The sequence below is a fragment of the Oncorhynchus mykiss genome, chromosome 8, assembly GCF_057628025.1.
Source record: "Oncorhynchus mykiss isolate SJ-2025 chromosome 8, ASM5762802v1, whole genome shotgun sequence".
In the NCBI taxonomy this organism is placed as follows: domain Eukaryota; kingdom Metazoa; phylum Chordata; class Actinopteri; order Salmoniformes; family Salmonidae; genus Oncorhynchus; species Oncorhynchus mykiss.
In genome coordinates this window covers 60,886,641-60,913,821 of record NC_143029.1, presented here as the reverse complement: position 1 = coordinate 60,913,821, position 27,181 = coordinate 60,886,641, and the positions used below count along the sequence as shown (strand labels likewise).

At 42.8% G+C, this 27,181-nt stretch overlaps 1 protein-coding gene across 4 annotated transcripts in view; it reads left to right on the top strand.

Annotated features, from left to right (window-relative positions):
• Window positions 1–25,156, top strand: part of LOC110530239 (enhancer of polycomb homolog 1) — a 34,255-nt gene extending 9,099 nt beyond the window's left edge. For 3 of the 4 annotated variants that reach the window (XM_021613139.3, XM_090182144.1, XM_021613138.3), the window contains 13 exons: window positions 4,934–5,090; window positions 9,307–9,452; window positions 9,941–10,147; window positions 10,439–10,587; window positions 10,949–11,105; window positions 13,471–13,635; window positions 14,015–14,104; window positions 14,306–14,454; window positions 14,707–15,071; window positions 22,181–22,299; window positions 22,539–22,680; window positions 23,096–23,435; window positions 23,742–25,156. In XM_021613139.3, coding sequence (XP_021468814.2) covers window positions 4,955–5,090; window positions 9,307–9,452; window positions 9,941–10,147; window positions 10,439–10,587; window positions 10,949–11,105; window positions 13,471–13,635; window positions 14,015–14,104; window positions 14,306–14,454; window positions 14,707–15,071; window positions 22,181–22,299; window positions 22,539–22,680; window positions 23,096–23,435; window positions 23,742–23,814 — 2,238 coding nt within the window. In that variant the 5' untranslated portion in view covers window positions 4,934–4,954 and the 3' untranslated portion in view covers window positions 23,815–25,156. Of the gene's footprint in view, window positions 1–4,628; window positions 4,728–4,933; window positions 5,091–9,306; window positions 9,453–9,940; window positions 10,148–10,438; window positions 10,588–10,948; window positions 11,106–13,470; window positions 13,636–14,014; window positions 14,105–14,305; window positions 14,455–14,706; window positions 15,072–22,180; window positions 22,300–22,538; window positions 22,681–23,095; window positions 23,436–23,741 lie in introns of those variants that run through there. The other variant, XM_090182145.1, reaches the window with a different exon arrangement.
• The last annotated feature ends 2,025 nt before the right edge of the window (window positions 25,157–27,181 follow it).

Below are 27,181 nucleotides of genomic sequence, written 5' to 3'. Positions count from 1 at the left end.
GTGGAGTTTCTCCCTTTCCTTTCTGCAGACCCTCTCGAGCTCTGTCAGGTTGGATGGGGAGCGTCGCTGCACAGCTATTTTCAGGTCTCTCCAGAGATGTTTGATCGGGTTCAAGTCCGGGCTCTGGGTCATTGTCCTGCTGGAAGGTGAACCTTCACCCCAGTCTGAGGTTCTGAGAGCTCTGGAGCAGGTTTTCATCAAGGATCTCTCTGTGCTTGGCTCCGCTCATCTTTCCCTCAATCCTGACTAGTCTCCCAGTCCCTGCCGCGGAAAAACATCCCCACAGCAGGATGCTGCCACCACCATGCTTCATCGTAGGGATGGTGCCAGGTTTCCTCCAGATGTGATGCTTGGCATTCAGGCCAAAGAGTTAAGTCTTGGAGCAGAAATTCTTGTTTCTCATGGTCAGTCCTTTAGGTGCATTTTAGACAAAATCCAAGTGGGCTGTCATGTTCCTTTTTTCTAAGGAGTGGCTTCCGTCTGGCTGCTCTACCTGATTTGGTGGAGTGCTGCGGAGATGGTTGTCCTTCTGGAACGTTCTCCCATCTCCACAGAGGAACTCTGTAGCTCTGTCAGTGACCATTGGGTTCTTGGTCCCCTCCCTGACCAAGGCCCTTCTCCCCTGATTGCTCAGTTTGGCCAGGCAGTTAACTCTAGGAAGAGTCTTGGTGGTTCCAAACTTCTTCCGTTTTAAGAATGATGGGGGTCACTGTTCTTGGGGACCTTCAATACTGCAGAAATGTTTTGGTATCCTTCCCCAGATCTGTGCCTCGACACAATCCTTTCTCGGAGCTCTACGGACAATTCCTTTGACTTCATGGCTTGGTTTTTGCTCTGACATGCACTGTCAACTGTGGACCTTACAGACGTGTGTGCCTTTCCAAATCATGTCCAATCAATTGAATTTACCACAAGTGGACTCCAATCAATGGACATTGTTTTGCCAACAGTAATTAAGTTTAAACATTTCCATATGCTTTGTTGCTTTATTCAAGTGCATTGATTTATCTGCAGCATGAGTTGGGAGCTAACATGATGCAGCCAAGACTCTCAGTGCAGGCTAGCAATGAGTAAGTGGAGCAGTCATGGTGCATGCTATTATAAGGGGTTGGCTGCACTGATATATATGCTTGATCAGTGAGACCCATTTGACAGAAGTCCCGAAAGTAACATTCTTGTACCGGAAAGTTTTTCACATTCTAGTATCTAACAAGTGCTGAAGTTTTGTTACGCTGTGCAGCACTAGTATTGCGTAAGAGGCACGTAAGGATAGGAGTGACAGCTTCTCAGTAACTGGCATGGGAAATGAGATGAGTGTGGTATCCACCTTATGTCACAGTTATTTTCATGGATGTTTTGGTTGGGGTAGGGAATGGATGTTCTAGCTTTAATACTATGTCTATGCCTTCTAGGTGATTGCACATTAGACTTTTTCAACCTAGCTTCTCTACTTTTGGTAACACTTTTATGCACAGCAGTTGGACAGACATCTACCATACATGGTTACCTTTTTATTTTGTGTTGTCTTTGGTTTACCACAGTGGAAATCTCTTGAGTTATGATTAGTGGGGGTAGAACAGCTGGAGGGCTTGGGACTCCCTAGTTCTTCCTTCTACAGGTGCGAACTGTGTGTCAGACCAGACAGTCGGTGTTTGTTACGTGAACTCACCATCACTGGGTCATTGTCTGAGACAGGGTGCAGAGGGAATTGGTGGGATCTGTTGATTTGTCTGCGTGCCATTTTTCCTTGGAAGGCACAGATGTTGGCAGACCACCAGTTTCTTACTGCTTTGACCTCCTTCACCTGGAATGTGTTGTGCAATAGGCTACATGTCCACAGTCTCTGCGGTAGTGCTACCGATAACAGGTGTAAAATGGTTTCACCGCCACGCATGCATAACTGCTTATGAACTGTTATCCATTAACCCTTAGCCTACAATTCTGTGGCCCTGCGGAATTCTAATTAACATAATAAAAAAGCCCCATCAAAATCTGTCTAAGCACGATGTTTTTTTTGTTGCTTGGGCTGCGTCTCAATCCACTGCATCTGCCGAAATTGCCCTTCTGCATCTGCATTGAAAGGTGTCGGAGCTAGAGGGGTGTTTGTCAGACCATTAGACATCCCGAAAATTGGTCTTCTCACACAAACATCTGTAGCGTCCAAACGGTTTGGCCTACAAAGTTCTCTGTTTTGCTCTAGGACGCCCACAAGCCTCAAGACTGGTTCTCGGGTACCAGTTTTAAAAAAATAGTTCCGTACCTAAAATAAGGGGATAAATGCGTAGTTATTAGTTTCCTGATCTGTCTTCTCACAGATAGGACAGTCACTTCAGAACAAACTTCCTTTACTCACCCATCTGTCTGTTCCATGTAGTGATGACTCTGTTATTCAATTCATGTCTATTGGCTAATAGCAGTAATGCCAAATTCAATGTCTCATCCAATATTTTTTAAATATATTTTTTTGATACCTTAAGGGGTCTTAAAATCAAATAGCTAAAAGATCCTTGTTATGACCATCAAAACAATTCCAACTTGTCTTACCTTGCTTCAAAGTAGCCTATAGGCAAAATCCCACCATGGAAATGTGGAGGCAATTATTTTATAAACATGTCATAGGTGGTGAGTAAGTTTCAAGTTTGGGAGGCTTACTATTTATCCTACCATTCTGCGTGCCAGTCACGATTTTTATATGTATGTTTCTCAATCATTGTCACATGGTTAATCATGATCTCAATTCAAATTAAAATCTGAAAGTTAAGTCAACTAATGCGAGATCACCAGCCTCTGCAGCTACTACCACAACAAAAATAGCCAACCTGGCCTGAACCATCCACTACTGGATGCCTACCTGGCATTCGGGACAGTAGATGCCTGGTAGGCATTCGGGACAGTAGATGCCTGGTAGGCATTCGGGCCAGGAACAGCAGTGGTGGGCCGCCAGAGCAGACAGACCTTGACAGTGATCGATACGCTCATTTAAAGCCTATTTCTAGACTGTCGCAGTCTGGAGGAGGAAGAGACCGATGGTGGATGGTTCAAGCCAGGTTGGCTATTTTTGTTGTGGTAGTAGCTGCAATTCAACTAGTCTATTATCTGCCAGCCCTTTGCCATCGCTAGGGAAGTAGCCTATAAAAATGGTTTTTGATTGTTTGGCATCCCGTGTGTTTTTCTATGGCTGCAGTTCTGGGCCTCTGTAAAAAGCAGAGAGTTTGGTCTGCTTCGGGTTTTCATGTTTGAACCTGAAAAGATATTGCGATACTGGTATCGTCATGGCCCTAGTCGTTAAAAGGCTAATATCGGGAAAACGATATCGGTCGGCCTCCTATTGAATCAAATGTATTTATATATTGGTTATTTCCCATGGTCATTGGGAAATATTTTATTTCATTTTGTTTTTGTATAGTTTTTTTTCTTTCAAAACCGGTAACTAATTGTTCCATAAATGAATCATTGTGCCTTTGAAGAGAGACTTGACTGCTTCTGATAGAGCCGGGACGATACCAGTATTGCGATACTCGATAGTATCGTGGCAAGGAAACGCAACATGAAGTGGATTCTTTAGGAAAATGAGTCAACTGTTAAACAAACACTTCCAGAGTCCCATTATATTTAGTTTCTAAGCTGAGCACGCACTATTTTATATGCAGCTGGTTTTTAAAGGACCAAAGAGTTTGGTCTACATTGTTTTCATTTTTTGCATGGAGAAAACATCACAATACTGCTATCGTCACAGCCTTAGCTGCTGACAAAGGAACACTTCAGGACTCCAGATGGGAGTGGATTGTGCATCCCAAATGGCACCCTATTCACTACATAGTGCACTTTTAATCAGGCCAAAGTCTTCTCTTGACCTGGGCAAAAGTATTGCACTAAATAGGGAATGGGGTTCCATTTGACACAGCTGGTGAGAAGGCAGAGGAAACAACTCTAGTTTGCCTTGGGGCCCCCAGAGCAGTGAAACCATAAACACACACTCCGCTGAGATGATGTACAAGTCTGGGCCTACGCTGTGCTTGTGCTGTGTTGACAGGCTGCCAAGGGCAAGGTGCCCACGTCTGTCTGAGAGCCAGAGGCCCTTTCATTTTAGTACTGTTGGCCAGCACGCTCAGACGAGCACTGCCCCAGGCCCTGTTCAGAGCCAGAGGACACTGTTCAAACTTGATACACTGTTGTTTTATCCACTGGTGTTTTGTAGTTATTTCAAAGGACTGTCATTATTTGGTTGTTGTAAAGTGCATCTGCAAGGTGCCTCGTCCAAACTAGTCCCCAGACTTTGGAACAGGAGCAGGAATGCGAGTGAGCCTACAAATTGCCTTTGCTATAAGTGGAGGAGTGTACGTGGGTTCTGCACCTGGAGGAAAAACCTAATAAATCAGTGTGTGACTGCTAACCATTCCAGGACTTTTACTCCTGCCTTGCCAAGTCCTGCTGTGTACTTTTGATTTTCCAGTCCTTTGTTCTTGTTTTTCTAGTACTTTCAAACAATGACTAGTTTTGTCACCTGAAATCTCCTTGAAAAGGCTGCCGTTTCTGTCAGTACTGATTTGACGCTTGATTTGTTCCTGGCCTCATGGATCAGATGGCAGCAGTTGGTGTGACCGTGATTTGAGGTTAACTCTGACTTAAGTACTCCTCTCTCTAGGCATCCGTTACCTCAGACTCCCAGATGACCCTGTCAATTTAGCTATTTAAGTGCTTGGACTTTGCCCAACAGGCAGAGAGAGGTATGTTGTTCAATAATTTGCCCTCATCTCTGAACTTCTCCCTGTGGTCCTGTGTGGCTCAGTTGGTAGAACATGGCGAACATGTTGGTTTCCTGCTGGGACCACACCCCAAAATGTAAGCACGATTTAGAAATTTAGAAATCACTTTGGATAAGAGTGCTAAATGGCATATATTATATTACTAAACTCTTTCTCGGTCTCTCTAGGAACACCATCTCCAGAGAGCCATGTCGGCCCAGTCGGTGTATGGAGAGAAACACAACATGGTCATCCCCGTCCCGGAGGCAGACGGCAACATCGCCTACTACGAGTCCCTCTACCCCGGGGACTTCAAGATGCCAAAGCAGCTTATTCACATACAGCGTGAGTAAAGTGGACCTGGCTGCTATTGATAGGGGATGGGGGGGGGGGGTGCGCAGTATTAGTTTAGATGATATTATATTGAGAATTTGACTCCTAAGTATGGATTTGTATAACTAAAAAAACATGACTAGTGCTAGCTAATGCTGTGTCGTCCTAGAGCTCAGGGGTACTCTCATACTATTGAAGAAGGTCACACACATTTCCTAGGTGGTAAAGATCCGGATGGATATTTGTCTGCGTAGGAACAACCCCCACCTCGCAGCCCATGCAATCCCGAACTGTTCAAACTGTTCTCACCCCTCTTGTTGGCAGAGAGGGAAAATAGCCGTTTTAAAGCTTGTTTCCTGTAATTCTACACATTTTTCATGTAGTTTGTGTGTTCGTATGATACCAGGAGTCGAATCCTGATCTAATAAAAACACGTTTCTGGGCCTGGAGCCAGCCCATGGTCTGTCTATTAAGTACGGATGCAATAGCTTGTCCTCCATCTTTATAAATAGTGAGCCAACGTGTTTTCAGCACTTTTTATTTCCGTGACTGATCAAAGCTCGTTTTCTCACGGCTCTCAACCAAATCGACCCTAACACCCTGTGTCACTTGTGGACATCTGACAGGATCTGATTGGTATAAGCAATGATGAAACTTCCACCCAGCTTATCAGAAGACACAGTGAAGCTGTTTCCATATTGATTGCAGCAGTCAGATCCTCTTAGATCTGCCTAAGTGCACAGGGCATTAGGTCAAGGTGTCCATTTTGGAGGTGTTGATCAACCATTTACATTTGCGGGTGTAGGTTCTTAGGCAATGGCAAGACGTTTTTGTCCATTTTGTGGCATTTGAGGTAGTAGGGGGAGGGGGATCTTGGAGGGGGATTAGTAGTAATTTAGTAGACCTTATCGTATCGTCCATGAATCACATTATTTGTTGTGATTGATTCAGATAAGAGCTAGGCTAAATGTAATTTCCTGGTCATGTCTTTTTGTCATTGTTTTTAAAGTAGAAGTCCCTGCTGCCGTTTGTCCGATGTGAGACATATTTTCTATGATAAGCATGGAGTTCATTCATGTCACCTTGTTTGACGTTTTTGCTGCAAGTCTAGCAGTAGAAGCCGCCAGAGCTCAAATCAAACTTCTAATGACATTGTAATTTATTTAAATGAAAGAGTGTGTGTTTAGGATTCAGGATTCTTGTCCGTCTTGGACTTTGAAAGTGTCATTGACAAAATTTAAATGCAGTTGCCTAGAATGACTGCCATGAATTTCTATGTTCCTCTAGCTTGATTCTGCTCAGATTTGCTTAACCAACCAAATGTAAAGTAATCACTTTACCCCCAATCAATACAGCTGTAGCTTTGGTCAGAATAGTGAAGGAGGATAAAGATGGTGGCCTCCATGCGCTTACCATAAATTCCTTGTTTACCAAAATTCTCTGTATTGTACATTGCTCTGTTACGAGTGATGCAGAAATATGACATTGCTGATATTTAAAAAATGTTGCTGCCTTATTAAGCATTCTAGTACAGTTGAATAGTTAACACACACATACATGGACGCAGCGGTCTAAGGCACTGCATCTCAGTGCAAGAGGCATCACTACAGTCCCTGGTTCGAATCCAGGCTGTATCATATCCGGCCGTGATTGGGAGGTAAAGAATTGGTCCAGCGTCGTCCGGGGTAGGCCGTCATTGTAAATAAGAATTTGTTTTTAACTGACTTTCCTAGTTAAATAAAGTTTACATACACACACCACTTTGGCCAAAAAGTTATTTTGATGGCATTTACAGTTAAATGGTCGTGTTCTTCGGCTTGCAAGCCTCCCCCTTTTTCCTCCAAACATAACGATGGTCATTATGGCCAAACAGTTCTATTTTTGTTTCATCAGACCAGAGGACATTTCTCCAAAAAGTACAATCTTTGTCCCCATGTGCAGTTGCAAACCGTAGTCTGGATTTTTTTTTAATGGTGGTTTTGGAGAAGTAGCTTCTTCCTTGCTGAGCGGCCTTTCAGGTTATGTCGATATAGGACTCGTTTTACTGTGGATATAGATACTTTTGTACCTGTTTCCTCCATCTTCACAAGGTCCTTTGCTGCTGTTCTGGGATTGCGTCTCCTTCCTGAGCGGTATGACGGCTCTGTCGTCCCATGGTGTTTATACTTGCGTACTATTGTCTGTACAGATGAACGTGGTACCTTCAGGCATTTGGAAATTGCTCCCAAGGATGAACCAGACTTGTGGAGGTCTAAAACTTTTTTCGGAGGTCTTGGCTGTTTTCTTTTGATTTTTCCCATGATGTCAAGCAAAGAGGCACTGAGTTTGAAGGTAGGCCTTGAAATGCATCCAAAGGTACACCTCCAATTGACTCAAATGATGTCAATTAGTCTAGCAAAAGCTTCTAAAGCCATGACATAATTTTCTGGAATTTCCCAAGCCGTTTAAAGGCACAGTCAACTTAGTGTATAAACTTCTGACCCACTGGAATTAATATTACAGTGAATTATAAGTGAAATAATCTGTCTGTAAACAATTGTTGGAAAAATGACTTGTGTCATGCACAAAGTAGATGTCCAAACCATCTTGTCAAAACTATAGTTTGTTAACAAGAAGATTGGAGTGGTTGAAAAACGAGTTTTAATGACTCCAACCTAAGTGTATGTGAACTTCTGACTTCAACTGTATGTCCCCATTACCTGTAAAACATAATCAAACCTACTTCTTTCACTTACTTGCTGTGCTGTTTCGTTGTTCATTCTCAACCAGGATTTCGATGGAAATACTTTTGGGTCTTTGCGTGTCAAAAAAGATGCACGTCAAATAACACTATTTGACTTGTCAAATAAACTTGTTGACCAATCAGGACCTGAACATGACACTACGGCACATAATTTGACGCGTTCATACATTTTTTCCGTAGTTATTTCACATTGATTACACTCACTTGTAATCAAGCTATATAGCTGGTGTCATCTAAAATAACCCTAATTTATAAGACCGTTCTTATTTGATTAACCTGTAGTGACACCCAGCCCGTGAACGGGACCGTTATCATCATCTGACACTAATTAGCATAACGCAACGGACATAAATCTTACTAGAAAATATTCCTATTCATGAAAATCACAAGTGAAATATATTAATCACCCTGTCATCTCAGATTTTCAAAATATGCTTTACAGCCAACGCTAGACAAGCATTTGTGTAAGTTTATCATAGCCTAGCATAGCATTATGCCTTGCTTAGCAGCAGGCAAACTTGTCACGGAAATCAGAAAAGCAATCAAATTTAAATCGTTTACTTTTGATGAACTTCGGATCTTTTCACTCACGTGACTCCCAGGTAGACAGCCAAAGTTTTTTCCCAAAATATTATTTTTTGTAGGCGAAATAGCTCCGTTTGTTCTTCACGTTTGGCTGAGAAATCGCCCAGAAATTGCGGTCACCTAAAAATAGCGCACTTGATAGTGTGTACCGGTGCTCAACCAGTCACGAAAGCCAACATCACCCACACGAGAACGGTTTATTGTCAAGGGCAATGAATTCCATCATCTTGGCTTTAATGGATTTCGACTTTTGAGTTGTCTCGCTGAAATGTTCTTACTCTTTCAAATGACTGCTCGACTTGTTGACTGCTCAATCCACACAGCAGACGTTGTGTGGACTAGGTTAGGAATGCTGTGTTGCACGTGTAGAGCAACATTTTACGTGGCGTTATTACGTCATGTTCCAATGTTATATTGGTATGCACGTCAGTTTGACATCGGCGTTAAACTAGACAGCTAATATCGGCCGATTCCAATATGTTCACTGATATATCGTGCATCCCTATCTGTTATTTTTTATTGTTTTGGTCTTAGCACAGTAGACATGATCCTAATTTAAGCTCTGAGACGCATGCAATTTTGAAAATCTTTATCTGAACTCTTGAAATGGAATTTCACATTAGCGTTTGGTCAGTGGTAACAGGAGAGTTACACTGGGGACGTGCGTCATGGACGCGTAGCTTTTGCTAGCACGAGCCTCTTTATCAAGTGGTTTATAATTCTTGAAAACCGAACCAGAACATTTACGCTGAGCAGCATGAATCTCTTGCGGGTTTGACATCACGATGGGGATTTAAAATGGCTCCCAGGATCCATTTCGCTTTCTCCCTTCTCTTTAGCTTTAAGCCGGGACACTGACATCCTCATGTCTAAACTCTCTCTCTCTGTCTCTCTCTGTAGCTTTCAGCCTGGACACGGAGCAGCCGGACTATGACCTGGACACAGAGGATGAGGCCTTTGTTCACAAACTGAAGAAGAAGATGGAGATCACCTTTTTACAGTTTGAGGAGATGATCGACCGACTGGAGAAAGGCAGTGGGCAGCAGGTAAGCCTTGGATCCTGTATCCCAAATGGCACCCTATTTCTTATATCGTGCTAATCTGGGCACCCACCCCCAACCCTCATATCCCAATCACATGCACTTGGCTTAGATGGGAGAAGAGAGAGTAGCCCACAATAGGTACTCGTAGCATCAGCCTAGCATCCTGTCCAGGCGGTGTACATGAGATACTCTTTTTAGTTACTCATGGTGGCGTCTTAAGTTCATGTTTTAAGTGTCTCTCTATTTCTGTTATTACGGTGCTATGTTATTAGTATGCCTGCGCGGTAGTCTCGGTGTTGATGGACCTGGTCTGATTGCAATGGCAACCATGTACTGTGGAAATACGGTGCAGTAAGCGTTGTTAAACTGGAACTAGTCATTGTCATTTTAAGTTAATAGCGTCTAGAGTCCTGAGAATCTTTGGGTTAAGTCATGACAGTGACCCTGCCTCTTCCAAAATGTGACCCTCCCTCCCCTCTTCCCCCTGTCAGGCGGTGAGCCTGCAGGAGGCCAAGCTGCTGCTGAAGGAGGATGACGAGCTGATCAAGGAGGTGTTTGACTACTGGACCAGGAAGAGGAAAAACAACAAGCACGGCACGCTGCACCCCACTGTGAAGCAGGAGAAGAGGGACGGATCCAGCACCTCAGACCCCTATGTGGCCTTCCGCAGGAGGACGGAGAAGATGCAGACCAGAAAGGTAGGATCCCACCTCTAGACCAGAGCATATAGGGGCTAGTTGACCCAACTCAGGTAAACACTAAGGGCCTGTTTCCCGGACACGGATAAAGCCTAGTCTCGGTCAATGGAAATTCCCATGGAGCATGCTTTTTAGTTCAGGACTAGGCTTTATCTGTGTCCAGGAAACTGGCCCCAAGTGTGTGGTATGTACCAATACCCCTACACATTTTCATTTCAACTAAATAGAGGCCTACGCTAGGTTGTTTACAGCAGGTGACTGTCAATTTAATGGTGAAATTGCTCACCTCAGAACCGTAAGAACGAGGAGGCTGGTTATGAGAAAATGCTGAAGCTGCGGAGGGACCTGAGCCGAGCCGTCACCATCCTGGAGATGATCAAGAGGAGGGAGAAGAGCAAGAGAGAGCTGCTGCACCTCACCCTGGAGATTGTAGAGAAGAGGTGGGTACTACTCAGAGACACAGAGGTTGTTTTTAAAGGCATGTTGCTAGGATGCCAGACATCTTGGTCAGGAAAGCTTTCAATTCTAGAAACTGATCAAATTGTATTGTATAAAACAATGCATTTGTAGATGTGTCTGCTCAGTGTTTTGTTAGCTAGCTAGCCAACCATCAATTTGACCTATAGGATCTCTGGTACTACTGTATAGGAATGGTTCTGATCCATTTAAGAGAGTTAGCCTTCGATCATTTAGTTAAACAATGTTTTAAATTGGGTTTTGATAGTGGCTGACGGTTTGCTTGAGATCCAGTTGTTTTTCAAATGCTTGATTATATCTTGCCTTTGACCAATGCCCCTCCAGGAACGGCATGTCCGACTTTGGTGGTGAGATCATGGCTGAAGTGCTGGCCCAGCGTGCACTGGACAAGCCTGCCCATATTATCCCTCTGGTGCCGCTGACCAACAGCAACCAGTACAGACATCAGGACCACATGGACCTCAAGGAGTACAAGTCCAAGGTGAGAGAGGGAGATGGCAACAGAGCAAGAGGGTGACCTCAATGGCCCATATTCATATACAGTTGAAGCCGGAAGTTTACATACACTTAGGTTGGAGTCATTAAAACTTGTTTTTTACCACTCTACAAATGTCTTGTTAACAAACTATAGTTTTGGCAAGCCGGTTAGGACATCTACTTTGTGCGTGACGCAAGTAATTTTTCCAACAATTGTTTAGACAGATTATTTAACTTATAATTCACTGTATCACAATTCCAGTGGGTCAGAAGTTTACATACACTAAGTTGACTGTGCCTTTAAACAGCTTTGAAAATTCCAGAAAATGATGTCATGGCTTTAAAGCCTAATTGACATGATCTGAGTCAATTGGTGTACCTGTGGATGTATTTCAAGGCCTACCTCCAAACTCTGTGCCTCTGCTTGACATAATGGGAATATCAAAAGAAATCAGCCAAGACTTCAGAAAAAATATTGTAGACCTTCACAACTCTGATTCATCTTTGGGATCAATTTCCAAATGCCTCATCTGTGCAAATAATAGTACGCAAGTATAAACACCATGGGACCACACAGCCGTCATACCGTTCAGGAAGGAGACGCGTTCTGTTTCCTAGAGATTAACGTACTTTGGTGTGAAAAGTGCAAATCAATCTCAGAACAACAGCAAAGGACAATGTGAAGATGCTGGAGGAAACGGGTACAAAAGTATCTATATCCACAGTAAAACGAGTCCAATATCGACATAACCTGAAAGGCCGCTCAGCAAGGAAGAAGCCACGGCTCCAAAACTGCAATAAAAAAGCCAGACTACGGTTTGCAACTGCACATGGGGACAAAGATCGTACTTTTTGAATTGAATTGTAGAATTGTATGGCCATAATGACCGTCATGTTTGGAGGAAAAAGGGGGAGGCTTACAAGCCGAAGAACACCATCCCAACCATGAAGCACGGGGGTGGCAGCATCATGTTGTGGAGGTGCTTTGCTGCAGGGGTGCACTTCACAAAATAGATGGCATCATGACGAAGGGAAAGTATGTGGATATATTGAAGCAACATCTCAAGACATCAGTCAGGAAGTTAAAGCTTGGTCGCAAATGAGTCTTCCAAATGGACAATGACCCCAAGCATACTTCCAAATCAAATTAAAATCTAATTTTATTTGTCACATACACATGGTTAGCAGATGTTAATTCGAGTGTAGCGAAATGCTTCAAACTCCATGCCTCTTTGCTTGACATCATGGGAAAATCAAAAGAAATCAGCCAAGACTTTAGAGTTGTGGCAAGATGGCTTAAAAACAAAGTCAAGGTATTGGAGTGGCCATCACAAAGCCCTGACCTCAATCCTATAGAACATTTTTGGGCAGAACTGAAAAAGCATGTGTGAGCAAGGAGGCCTACAAACCTGACTCACCTGTTACACCAGCTCTGTCAGGAGGAAGGGGCAAAATTCACCCAACTTTTTGTGGCATGCTTGTGGAAGGCTACCCAAAACGTTTGACCCAAGTTAAAAGACAGCAGGAGTGGTAGAGATACCCCATAATGATTGGCTATGAAAAGCCAACTGACATTTACTCCTGAGGTGCTGACTTGCGGCACCCTCGACAACTGCTGTGATTATTATTATTATTTGACCATGCTGGTCATGTATGAACATTTGAACATCTTGGCCATGTTCTGTTATAACCTCCACCCGGCACAGTCAGAAGAGGACTGGCCACCCCTCATAGCCTGGTTCCTCTCTAGGTTTCTTCCTAGGTTTTGGCCAGTCTAGGGAGTTTTTCCTAGCCACCGTGCTTCTACACCTGCATTGCTTGCTGTTTGGGGTTTTAGGCTGGGTTTCTGTACAGCACTTTGAGATATCAGCTGATGTACGAAAGGCTATATAAATAAATTTGATTTGAGTTAAACAATTTAAAGGCAATGCTACCAAATACTAATTGAGTGTATGAAACTTCTGACCCACTGGGAATGTGATGAAAGAAATAACATCTGAACTAAATCATTCTCTACTATTATTCTGACATTTCACATTCTTAAAATAAAGTGGTGATCCTAACTGACCTAAAACAGGGAATTTCTACTAGGATTAAATGTCAGAAATAAAAAAAACTGAGTTTGAATGTATTTGGCTAAGGTGTATGTAAACTTCCGCCTTCTACTGTAGACTGCTAGAGCTAGGATCAGTTTGGCCTTTTAGAGCCCAATGAATAAGATCATATGGATAAAGGAGACCTGATCCTAGATCAGCAGCTCTACTCGGATATACTTGGTGAATACGGGCCAATGTCTTGAAGGTATTCTCCTGAAATATTAGACTGCAAGTAAGTGACCAAATGTGTCTGGGTCCTTCCCTCCCTTCTAGCCGGAGAAGACCGAGGTCGTCAGGCAGAAGAGGAAGTATGAGAAGAAGCCTAAAGTCTTACCCCTGTCAGCTGCTGCCCTCCACCACTCTGGTCCCTCTGTGTTCAATGCTAAGGATGTCCACCAGTATGACTTCCCCAGCTCAGATGACGAGCTGCACTCCCAGGTAAGCAGAGCGATTTGACTCGGGCTGTCTCCCAAATGGACCCCGAGGCAATTAGAGATCTGAGAGGATTTGATTGGTATAAGCAACACGACACAGCTGATTCAAATGATCAAAGCTGGATGATTATTTGAACAGAACTTCCACCCCGTGGGGTCCCGAGGACAGAGTTCGGGAAACCCTGACTTAGCCCATCAAAGAGGATGGTGGCGCTATGGCTATGATTATTTTCACCTTACAAATCTTCTCAGATCTCCACAAGGGCTTTGGGGTCGCTTTAGGATTGGGCCTTGGACATCTGTGGTGGAAATCTGTTAATCCTAAAAATGGCCCTGTTGGTGACCTGTGACTGACTGGTCTCTCTCCCTTTACTCCTCTCTAGATGCACTCAGGTTCCTCAGAAGCTGAGGAGGAGAACGACCCAGACGGTTCTTTTGCCTTCCGGAGGAAAGCAGGCTGTCAATATTATGCCGTGAGTATAGACGACTCCATACATTAACTTTATTGAAGATTTTTACAAAATGCACAATCAATCAATTACAATACAACGTACTTCAAAACAGAAACACAGCTGAAGTGAGCACACACATTCCCATATAGTCCCAGTGGCATACTGTCTGGCCATGTTTCATAACTCCTGTCATATCTAATGGCTCCTCTTGTCTGTCCCCAGTCTCAATTGGACCACGGGGGCAGCTGGCCGTGGGTCAGTCCGTCAGAGGGCGGAATGGGAGACACTCGTTACCGCTACTGCCTCACCACCCTCACCGTGCCACCACGCTGCCTGGGCATGGCGCGACGACGCCTGGGACGAGGGGGAAGGTAGGTTACTTCAGAGTTAAAGGGGCAATCTGGGATTCAAACATCCAAGCAGTCCACCCCCGCCAATATTTTAGTAAAAAGCTGAGTGATGGGGCAGGAGCAATGCAACTAGTCTCCAATTCATAGACTGAGCTATGGATGCTAGTACTGACCACCCATGAGAATAAAATTCTAGTTTTCTGGGACCAATAGCATGAATGAATTGCGTGGCTAACAGAAGGACTAAACACTTCCCCCTCCTCTTTCCCTCAGGGTTTTGCTGGACAGGGCGCACACAGACTTTGACAATGTATTTCATGGGCTGGACTCTGAAATGCTTGACCTGCCGCCCCACTCTCCAGTCACAGACAAGTTTGCTAGTACCTCACAAACAAATACCTCGGACAGAACCTCTTCTTATTCATCCTCTTCTGCAGACCTCAGTCAGATACTGTTGAACATTAAGTCGAGCCGATGGAGGCACTTTAGGCCCCGGACACTATCACTACATGACGAGGACAACGTGGTCACAGACCCCTTGTTCAGGAGGCTGGGCAGGGGCCTGAGTCGCATCACCTCTACCCTGGCTGGTACCACTGGCCCCCTGAGAGGAGCTGGCCCCCCGGCCCCCACAGCTGGTGAGTAGAGCCCGGGGTTGTTCTCACTCACATACACCGTACCATAGACACACACACTAGAGGTCAACCGATTAATCGGAATGGCCGATTTTAATTAGGGCCGATTTCAAGTTTTCATAACAATTGGAAATCGGTATTTTTGAGCGCGGATTTTACCTATTTATTTTTTAGTGTTTTTTTTTACACCTTTATTTAACTAGGCAAGTCAGCTAAGAACACATTCTTATTTTCAAATGACGGCCTGGAACGTTCTGCCTCGTTTAGGGGCAGAACGACAGATTTTTACCTTGTCCGCTCGGGGGATCCAATCTTGCACATTTACAGTTAACTAGTCCAATGCTCTAACCACCTGATTACATTGCACTCCACGAGGAGCCTGCCTGTTACGCGAATGCAGTAAGCCAAGGTAAGTTGCTAGCAAGCATTAAACTTATCTTATAAAAAACAATCAATCAACGACTGTCGTTGCTCCAATGATATACTTAACCATAAACATCAATGCCTTTCTTCAAATCAATACACAGGTATATATTTTTAAACCTGCATATTTAGCTAAAAGAAATCCAGGTTAGCAGGCAATATTAACCAGCTGAAATTGTCACCTCTTGCGTTCATTGCATGCAGAGTCAGAGTATATGCAACAGTTTGGGCGGCCTGGCTCTTAGCGAACTAATTTGCCAGAATTTTACGTAATTATGACATAACATTGAAGGTTGTGCAATGTAACAGGAATATTTAGACTCATGGATGCCACCCGTTAGATAAAATACGGAACGGAATAAACGTTTTGTTTTCGAGGTGATAGGTCAAATCCAGAAACTAAGGCTTGTATTTCTGTGTGTTTATTATAGTTAAGTCTATGATTTGATATTTGATAGAGCAGTCTGACTGAGGGGTGGCTAGTAGGCAGCAGCCGGCTCGTAATAGTCAAAGGTATATGGTTTAGAGAGAAATAGTCAACGCGTTATAATTCCTGTAATAACTTGCGGCTGAACTTGAAAGGGGTTCCTTCGTTATTTTACCATTAATGTCTTCCATAGAGAATGTCTTGATCTACTTCAAATAAGGTCTGTGTTTCGTGCAAGCTTAAACGCCTCAGCGTTTTGATACATGTGTAAATCTCACTAGGATAAGGTAACGTTTGTCAACATATTTTCATAAATCCACTCTACAAATTTTTGTATCTTCGCTTATATTTAGCCAATATTGATCAGAGTTACCTTGTCCTATGGATATCTACACAATTATAACATTGTCAAGGTGGTGTAAGCCTACACGAAACACAGACCTTATTTTAAGTGAATCTAAAAATATCCTATAGAATAAAGGAATGAAGGAATCGCTTTTCAGATTTTTCTAGGTGTCATGGGAATTATGACTCGCACTTTGGTAGTCAATTCTTACCATGCCCATTATTAAAATAGGATTTCCTGCATATAGAACTGTTTTTTTTCCAACATTCATCATTCATGTTATTTGAGACTAAATTGATTTTATTTATTTATTATATTATGTTAAAATAAGTGTTAATTGTTCATTTAGTATTGTTGCAATTGTCATTATTACAGTGTGTGTGTGTGTATGTGTATATATATATATATATATATATTTTTTTTTTTGTCCTCCAATAATCGGTATCAGCGTTGAAAAATCCCAATCGGTCGACCTCTAACACACACCTCCATTCCACATCCCAGATGAAAGGCACTGAATCATGGTTTGTCTAGCTAGCAGGAGCTATATAAAAAGAGCAAACCTTTACTTTGGTAGGTGTTTGAGAAAGGTAATTGGAAAATCATGAAATTATTGAAGACATTGTGTTAGATCAATTCTCTCTCCCTGCCACCCCTGCTTTTGTGTGTGTGTGTGTGTGTGTGTGTGTGTGTGTGTGTGTGTTGAATTTATAGGCACTTCCCAAATGGCACCCTATTCCCTATATAATGCACTAGCACTCATAAGGTCTAGTCAAACATAGGGCACTATATAGGGAAAAGGGGGACATTTGGGACCTTAACTTAGTTAACCCAAGGGAAATAAAACATTTTCTTGTTCCTTTTGAGGTGGGGACAATGTTATCAATTCCTTTCTTCATGAGTGTGACATTTTGAATGGCTGTAATGTTTAGAATTCATGTGGCGTTGCGTTTCCCCCGGCCAGCAGCAGTCAATTAAAAATGTATGTGATAAATATATTCTGTGGGTGGACAGACGTGGAGGGGACGCTGCTCTGAATATAAAGTATCGTCTGCGTACCAAATGGCACCCGATTCCCGATATAGGCCATGGTCACTATAAAGTGATTAAGGTTTCGCTTGGGACGCAGCCATTGTCTCCTTTCTACTATTGTCTTGGGGCATCAGTGTGAATGAGTTCCCCAATTGTCAAACTGTTTTCAGAGTAATACCATTTCACATGCATACAAATGTAACCCTTTGTTGGCTTGATGTCACCGCTCACAGTGATCTCAGTCCGAGGAGGTTTTTTTCGGGCCACCTATGTCCAAACCCCCCAAAAAGTGCAAAGTTAAATGACAAAGTTTATTTTTATTTTTTTGAATACATTTTTTAAAAATAAGATCATCTTTGAGAATTAACAATCACCAAAATAAAAGCTAAACAGTCAAGGAGTATCTAAAGTTCCCCAAATAATACATTCAGGCTTATTTTTGTCATGGGTTTTGTTATGTTTGAGTCACTCGGAATGGCATAAGCCATGGCAAAATGTGTAGAATTGCAGGACATTAGCTTTAAAATGGTATTTTCGCCATGTGGCAAAATGTGTAGAATTGCAGGACATTAGCTTTAAAATGGTATTTTCGCCATGTGGCAAAATGTGTAGAATTGCAGGACATTAGCTTTAAAATTGTATTTTCGCCATGTGGCAAAATGTGTAGAATTGCAGGACATTAGCTTTAAAATGGTATTTTCGCCATGTGGCAAAATGTGTAGAATTGCAGGACATTAGCTTTAAAATGGTATTTTCGCCACGTGGGAAAATGTGTGGAATTGCAGGAAATTTGCTCCTGTGGCCAACAGGAGGGCCTCTAAAATATTCTGTCAGCCTAAGCCCCATTTTAATCTAAAAAACCCTCTGAAATGTCAGCCTATTGATTTCTTCCAGAATTTTCATTACATGTCAGTTGAGTGATTGGGAAGAGATTTGTTGATATTGGAAGGCTTTGGTTTTAAAGATGGACTGATTTTTATGGTACTGTGTGGTTGAATGATCAAATAGTTTATTCTCTATAGGGAAATGTGGTGTTCGTGGTGTTTGGTTGGCCTCCTGATCTTAACCCTTCGGCGGATAGGGTCAGTGCTGAGAGGGCAGAACACAGACTTGCTGCTGACCACAGCTGTGTGTATCTCAGCTCGGGGCCTCAGTGAGCGTTAAAAGCCACAAAATGGACCTTCAGCCAGGCTCTGTCTTCTACCCTTCCCCCTAGTCCCTTAACTCTCCTGGCTATTACGTCCCCCCACAGGTTGCCTCCCAAACACCACCCTATTCCTTATAATGCAGGGCATTAACCTTTAGCCACTTGGGACAAGTAGGACAGATTTTAAAATAACATTTTTTACTTGTCCAAAAGCTCATGATACAAGGATGCCACTTTACAAAACAAAATGCATTATCTTTTTTTACAAGAAATGTAGAAAACACTCCTCTTTGCTTATTCAAGCCTGTCTCAAAATAAAACACTTCCCTTTTTTTTTAAAGCTTCTCCAAGACTTCTAGAAATATTGCAACATTACAATTACTACCAAATACTTTTATGCCCCCTCCAGGGCTCGAATTTAAGGGCGTCCCGTCGTCCCTGGGCCGATTGAAATATTTCTATGGTTAAACAGACTGGGACGACTGATCCAAAATGAATACAACCACAGGCACATACATTTCTGTTTTTTGAAAAGGCATTGAGGCTGACGCAACAGATCAGAGAGTTTAGCTTAAAATGTTGACTGTTTTATTTCTTCATATTATAAGCTCATCAATGCACACATGGCTATAGGATACGTGTGATTGTCCAAAATGCAATAGCGGGAAAACGCCATTCTCAAAAGCGCACAGCACGCGTGAGCATGATCATGTGACCGATGAAGTCATCTGTTTAGAAATTGAGAGATCTAAAGTTGCATCAACCAGCATGGGTTACTAATATACAGTGCCTTGCGAAAGTATTCGGCCCCCTTGAACTTTGCGACCTTTTGCCACATTTCAGGCTTCAAACATAAATATATAAAACTGTATTTTTTTGTGAAGAATCAACAACAAGTGGGACACAATCATGAAGTGGAACGACATTTATTGGATATTTCAAACTTTTTTAACAAATCAAAAACTGAAAAATTGGGCGTGCAAAATTATTCAGCCCCTTTACTTTCAGTGCAGCAAACTCTCTCCAGAAGTTCAGTGAGGATCTCTGAATGATCCAATGTTGACCTAAATGACTAATGATGATAAATACAATCCACCTGTGTGTAATCAAGTCTCCGTATAAATGCACCTGCACTGTGATAGTCTCAGAGGTCCGTTAAAAGCGCAGAGAGCATCATGAAGAACAAGGAACACACCAGGCAGGTCCGAGATACTGTTGTGAAGAAGTTTAAAGCCGGATTTGGATACAAAAAGATTTCCCAAGCTTTAAACATCCCAATGAGCACTGTGCAAGCGATAATATTGAAATGGAAGGAGTATCAGACCACTGCAAATCTACCAAGACCTGGCCGTCCCTCTAAACTTTCAGCTCATACAAGGAGAAGACTGATCAGAGATGCAGCCAAGAGGCCCATGATCACTCTGGATGAACTGCAGAGATCTACAGCTGAGGTGGGAGACTGTCCATAGGACAACAATCAGTCGTATATTGCACAAATCTGGCCTTTATGGAAGAGTGGCAAGAAGAAAGCCATTTCTTAAAGATATCCATAAAAAAGTGTCGTTTAAAGTTTGCCACAAGACACCTGGGAGACACACCAAACATGTGGAAGAAGGTGCTCTGGTCAGATGAAACCAAAATTGAACTTTTTTGGCAACAATGCAAAACGTTATGTTTGGCGTAAAAGCAACACAGCTGAACACACCATCCCCACTGTCAAACATGGTGGTGGCAGCATCATGGTTTGGGCCTGCTTTTCTTCAGCAGGGACAGGGAAGATGGTTAAAATTGATGGGAAGATGGATGGAGCCAAATACAGGACCATCCTGGAAGAAAACCTGATGGAGTCTGCAAAAGACCTGAGACTGGGACGGAGATTTGTCTTCCAACAAGACAATGATCCAAAACACAAAGCAAAATCTAGAATGGAATGGTTCAAAATAAACATATCCAGGTGTTAGAATGGCCAAGTCAAAGTCCAGACCTGAATCCAATCGAGAATCTGTGGAAAGAACTGAAAACTGCTGTTCACAAATGCTCTCCATCCAACCTCACTGAGCTCGAGCTGTTTTGCAAGGAGGAATGGGAAAAAATGTCAGTCTCTCAATGTGCAAAACTGATAGACATACCCCAAGCGACTTACAGCTGTAATCGCAGCAAAAGGTGGCGCTACAAAGTATTAACTTAAGGGGGCTGAATAATTTTGCACGCCCAATTTTTCAGTTTTTGATTTGTTGAAAAAGTTTGAAATATCCAATAAATGTCGTTCCACTTCATGATTGTGTCCCACTTGTTGTTGATTCTTCACAAAAAAATACAGTTTTATATCTTTGTTTGAAGCCTGAAATGTGGCAAAAGGTCGCAAAGTTCAAGGGGGCCGAATACTTTCGCAAGGCACTGTGTATGTATATGTATATATGTGTATATATATATATATATCTATATAATTAATTTACTTGTCCATTCGAATGGACAACTTAAATCTAATATTGTTTTTGTCCGGCAAGAGGACGAGTGTAAAATGTTGAGCCCTGTAGTGCATAGATAGGCCTTGGTAAAAAACAATTGTGCTCTAAATGCCTTGGGAAAGTATTCAGACCCCTTGACTTTCTCCACATTTTGTTATGTTACAGCCTTATTCTAAAATGTATTAAATAAAATGTCCTCATCAATACCCCATAATGACAAAGCGAAAACAGGTTTTAAGGTCCCACAGTTGACAGTGCATGTCAGAGCAAAAATAAAGCCATGAGGTTAAAGGAATGTTGAGGCACAGATCTGGGGAAGGTTACCAAAACATTTCAGCAGCATTCAAGGTCCCCAAGAACACAGTGGCCTCCCATTTGTTTTATTTTTTACCCCCTTCTCCCCAATTTAAATCTTGTCTCATTGCTGCAACCCAACGGGCTCGGGAGGCGAAGGTGGAGTCATGCGAGCTCCGAAATATGACCCGCCAAACCGCGCTTCTTAATACCCGCCTGCTTAAACCAGAAGCCAGCCGCACCAATGTGTCAGAGGAAACACCATTTACCTGATGCCCGAGGTTAGCCTGCAGGTGCCCGGCCCGTCTTTAGAGCGCGATGAGCCAAGTAGCCCCCCCAGATCCTTGATATAAACCTGCCCCAGAGCATTCAGGACCTCAGACTGGGGCGAAGGTTCACCGTCCAGCAAGACAACGACTCTAAGCACACAGCCAAGACAACGCATGAGTGGCTTTGGGATAAAAGTCTCTGAATGTCCATGAGTGGCCCAGCTAGAGCCCGGACTTGAACCTGATTTGAACATCTCTGGAGAGACCTGAAAATAGCTGTGCAGCGTGGCTCCCCACCCAACCTGACTGAGCTTGAGAGGATCTGCAGAGTAGAATGGGAGAAACTCCCCAAATACAGATGTGCCAAGCTTGTAGCAACATACCCAAGAAGACTTGAGGCTGTAATCACTGACAAAGGTGCTTCAACAAATTACTGCGTGAAGGGTCTGAATAGTTATGTAAATATGATATTTCATTTTTTTTAAATACATTTGCTAAAATAAAATATACTGTTTTTGCTTTGTCATTATGGGATATTGTGGTGGGGGGGGAATTTTAATCAATTTTGAATAAGGCTGTGCTGTAACAAAATAGGGAAAAACTCAAGGGGTTTGAATACTTTCCTAATAGGGTGCCATTTTGGGATGCATCCCAAATTGATGTGACTGGTCTGTGTGTGACCTGTTCTCCTCTGTCTCCCCTGCAGCTTTTACCGCCCAACAATACCAGCAGCATCAGGAGCAGCTGGCCTTGATGCAGAAACAGCAGCTGGAGCAGATCCAACAGCAACTGCAAGCCAACAGCACCACTACCAACAGCACGCAGGTTAGTTAGCCCGCTCTCTGACCTGGGCTGGTATTCTCAGTGGCTCAGAATACGAGCGCTGATCCAGGATTCGTTTTGCCTTTTTAGATCAAAATGAATAAGATTCAATGGATAGGAGAGACCTGGTCCTAGATCAGCACTCCTCCTCTGAGATGTTTGATACAGCCCTATGACCTCTCTCGCTCTGTCATTCTGTCTTTTCAGCATGGTGTTAAAACGTTGTTCTCCTCCTCTACCAGGTTTTGGTGTCCAAGACGTTAGATTGTGCCTGTGCCCAGTTTGCTGCCTCTGCCCTGGTGACCACAGACCAGCTTCTGGCCTTGAAGACCAAGGATGAGGGTGGACCGGGCAGCGGGGTCAACGGGGTCCTTCCACCCTCAGGTTAACACTGCACCCAAGCATTTGTTGTGGTCAGGTGGTTATTGTAAAAGGGTAATGCCTTAGCAGGTTAAATAAGTACACTTTTTTAAAGCAGAGCATCAAAGAGAAGAGAAAATTGCACACAGGACTTTGAACGCTCTGACAAAGGTCATGAGGCGCGGTGTATATAGGCTAAATAAACACAAGTGAATCTGGTAAGCGCAGTGTGCAAGTTTTCATCAAGATATCATCAAATTATTCCCACGCACCTGCAACAAGTAACCTCTGATGTGCAAGTGCGTTTTGAATTAAATGCAGGGCTTTCACAGAAGCAAACGTAAAAGGTTGGAACTGATCAAAGGAGAAGCTGCTTGTATAGCTTCTGCTAGGACCATGCACATGAAGTGATTTTGTTGTCTGTCTTCCCTTCCTACAGGTGTCTACAAGGGCTTTCACCTCACTAGCACAGCATCCCCGTCGTCTGCTGCCCCCACCTCCACCCCTACCCCTCTGACCACCACTACCCCCTCCTTCCCCTTCCTGTTGCCCAGCAACAACGGCACCACCACTCAGGTCCTGATGGGGAACAACAACAACAACAACCTCCGTCTGAGCATGTCCTCCCCCGGGGGACTCCTCACCAAGCGCCACATACCCCGGACGCTAAGCCACTCTCCCGTTACCGTGTCGTCATCTGCCTTAAAGTTGGCTGCCACCGCTAACTGTCAAATGCCTAAGGTCTCCACAAACACCCCGTCAATGGACCTGGTGCCAAGGTGAGAGAGGGGGAGGAACAGGATGAGTGTCTGTTTTTCCAAATGGCACCCTACTCCCTTTTTATAGTGCACTATTCACCAGGGCTCTGATGGGGCTGTTGTCTGAAGTAGTACTATATAGGGAATAGGGTCCATTTGGGACACGGATGAAGTATATAGAAATGGACCATTACACAGTGTTCAGACAACTGTAGCTTAAACCGCTGATTCAGGAACATTACCTGAGTCCGTCTGAGTCAATATTAATGTAGGTATTACTGAACAGTGTCTGATTGATTTGTACATATTCTCTCCACTTGCCTCCAGGGAAAATCAGGATCAAGAAAAGCCAGCACTAAACAGCATTTTGGACAACACAGTGGCTATGGAGGTCACGTGACCTCGGAACACGGACTGGACTGTGGGCTCACCCGGGAACTCATTTAGGTGCTATGCATCGTAGAGTTGTGAATGCAAGGAAGGGGTAGTGGAATGCGCACACAGCATACAACGCTGTCTCCATGGTGACGGTCGGGACTTAATTGCAATGGTCGTCTCGTACTTTTTTCATTTCCTATTTGTTACTGTTGATAAGCAATATCAACATCTGTAATTATGAATATGGCAATTATTTGTACAGTACCAGATATTTGTAATACCCCCCCCCCCCCCCCTCTTGTATATAATGTTACTTGAATACGGAAATTGTTCATTTGATGTTTTGCACTTGGGATATTTTTTTTTAATGTAAAAAGACAAACTGCAGCTGGTTCGAGTGTGAGGTGGGTGTGAGTTGTACAACAGTGTCATCACGTCAGTGCATGGTGTGGAACCTGCTGTTTTATCTATTTATTGTGCCGTGTTTACAGTTTTTGTTTTTCTACGTTTTGTTAGTTGTATTTTTTGTAATTCTTTTTTTTGTCCTCATTGGTTCCTGTGCTGTAGTCTGGGTTTAGGTAGCTATGAACTTCTCTGTCTTTGTTCATTGTATCATGTGGAAACAAATGGTGACATGCATTCATACAGAGTTGGTGGGTGTGGATTTAAGGCATCGGTTTGTCAGTCAGGGTAATCACTTAAGATCTTCCATTTTTAAATTGTTCATGAGACAAAGTAACACAATGGGAATGAAGTCTTGTTCCTAGAAGTCACTGCTGCTTAACTAAGCACTCTTTTTGTTTAGATGAATGCTGCTTTTATATGATTTAGGGCTCTGGTTTGTTTTCACATCAGTACCTTATTTTTATTTTTTTCCCAATTATTTTGTGAAAATGTCATTATTTTTGTATCCCCCTTCCGTTTCTGATGATGATGATTGTATGTTCATCGTTGAAAGACTTCATTATTTTGTTACTTGTTGATGAAATGCGATCGGGTAGAGGAATGTAGTAACATCTTGATTACATGTATCATTCCGGTTTATACGTAACAGAAGAAAACATGTATAAAAAGGCAGATTTCTTTGCTTTTAGGATAATAATTCTCCAGAACGCTGCGAGGCCAAGATGAACCACAAGTATCGGGTGCCTTCCTTTTGGAAATACCTCGTACTCTCTTCTGTGAAGAGTACGGTACTAAACAAGGCTACTAGTTAGTTGTTGTTGTTGTACCACCAATATGAATGCCCATTCCAATGGCATAATTGATCAATTGTGTTTTGTTTTTTTTTTATCCACAAAATGAAAAATTATCTTCTCACAAAAAAATAAAAACCCAGGGCATTATGTGTTTGGACCAGCATGTATCTTGTTTTTTTTTATTTTTTTGTCTCTTCCCGTTGTTCCATGTTGTGGTCATAGTAGAGTGGGAAAGAGTAGGGTGAAGTTAACCCTTGATGCTTATCTGGTCCTCTAGCTGTTGGTAGAACATGACGATTCCTGGGGCCATTCATACGTAAAAATGTATGCACGCTTGACTAAGTCGCTTTGTGTAAAAGGGTCTGTTAAATGGCATATTTCCTCTAGTAATGCAGCAGTTATCTCCATATCAAATCATTTCTGGGTATCAATTAAAGACATGCTCTGGAACTTTGGTAACCTAAGTATATATATTTTTTTAAACCTCCCACTTTGGGCAGGATGTGTCTTTGTTGCTTATAACCCATCCATAACCGCTATATGTGAAAATCTGAGGCCTGACCCTAACCCGATAATATAGAAAATGCTTTGTAGGCTTCAGTCAAAGACAGTGTAGTGTTTTGAAAAAAAATTATAATAATTATATATAGGATGTATATTTCTTTAGTCTGGTTTAGATGTTTTCCAACATTTTGGTAGGCTATTTGTTTCAACTTGTCTATAATTGTATACATGCATTCTCATAAATTAATAGAATTCATGCTTCAAAGTAGTTGACCGGTGAAGTTCTTTCGCGGCGCAATAACAAAAACTGGACATTTTCTGTGGAAAATGTCTAAATAACATCCTTTTGACTGGGTGTAAGGCAAAAGAAAGCTGTGAAAACTACCCAAAATGCTTCTGATAAGATTTCAGTTTGGCTTTATTTCAGCGGCAGGGACTGGGAGACTAGTCAGGATTGAGGGAAAGATGAATGGAGCAAAATAGAGAGAGATCCTTGATTAAAACCTGTTCAGGACCTCAGACTGTGGTGAATGTTCACCTTCCAACAGGACAAGGACCCTAAGCACACAGCCAAGGCAATGCAGGAGTGGCTTTAGGACAAGTCTCTGAATGTCTTTGAGTGGCCCGGAAACTGATCTCTGGAGAGACCTGAAAATAGCTGTGTAGCGACGCTCCTCATCCAACCTGACAGAGCTTGAGAAGATCTGCAGAGAAGAATTTGAGAAACTCCCCAAATACAGGTGTACCAAGCTTGTCATACTCAAGACTCTAGGCTGTAATTGCTGCCAAAGCTGCTTCAACAAAGTACGATCTTTGTCGCCATGTGCAGTTGCAAACCGTAGTCTGGCTTTTTGGAGCAGTGGCTTCTTCCTTGCTGAGCGGCCTTTCAAGTTATGTCGATATAGGACACGTTTTACTGTGGATATAGATACTTTTGTACCTGTTTCCTCCATCTTCACAAGGTCCTTTGGTGTTGTTCTGGGATTGATTTGTACTTTTCGCACCAAAGTACGTTCATCTCTAGGAGACAGAATGCGTCTCCTTCCTGAGCGGTATGACGGCTGTGTTGTCCCATGGTGTTTATACTTGCGTACTATTATTTGTACAGATGAACGTGGTACCTTCAGGCGTTTGGAAATAGCTCCCAATGATGAACCAGACTTGTGGAGGTCTACAATATTTTTTCTGAGGTCTTGGCTGATTTTCTTTTGATGTTCCCATGATGCCAAGCAAAGAGGCACTGAGTTTATAGGTAGGCCTTGAAATACATCCACAGGTACACCAATTGACTCAAATTATGTCAATTAGCTTATCAGAAGCTTCTAAAGCCATGACATCATTTTCTGGAATTTTCCAAGCTGTTTAAAGGCACAGTCAACTTAGTGTATGTAAACTTTGACCCACTGGAATTGTGATACAGTGAATTATAAGTGAAATCATCTCTCTGTAAACAATTGTAAGAAAAATGACTTGTCATGCACAAAGTAGATGTCCTAACCGACTTTCCAAAACTATAGTTTGTTAGCAAGAAATCTGTGGAGTGGTTGAAAAACGAGTTTTAAGTTTAAGTGTTTGTAAACATCTGACTTCAACTGTATTACCACACTCACAGGAGACATTCTTCCATTTATGGGTACATGACTGGCATCCTGTGGTTGGGTGACGGTATTGCACCTTGGCCACTTA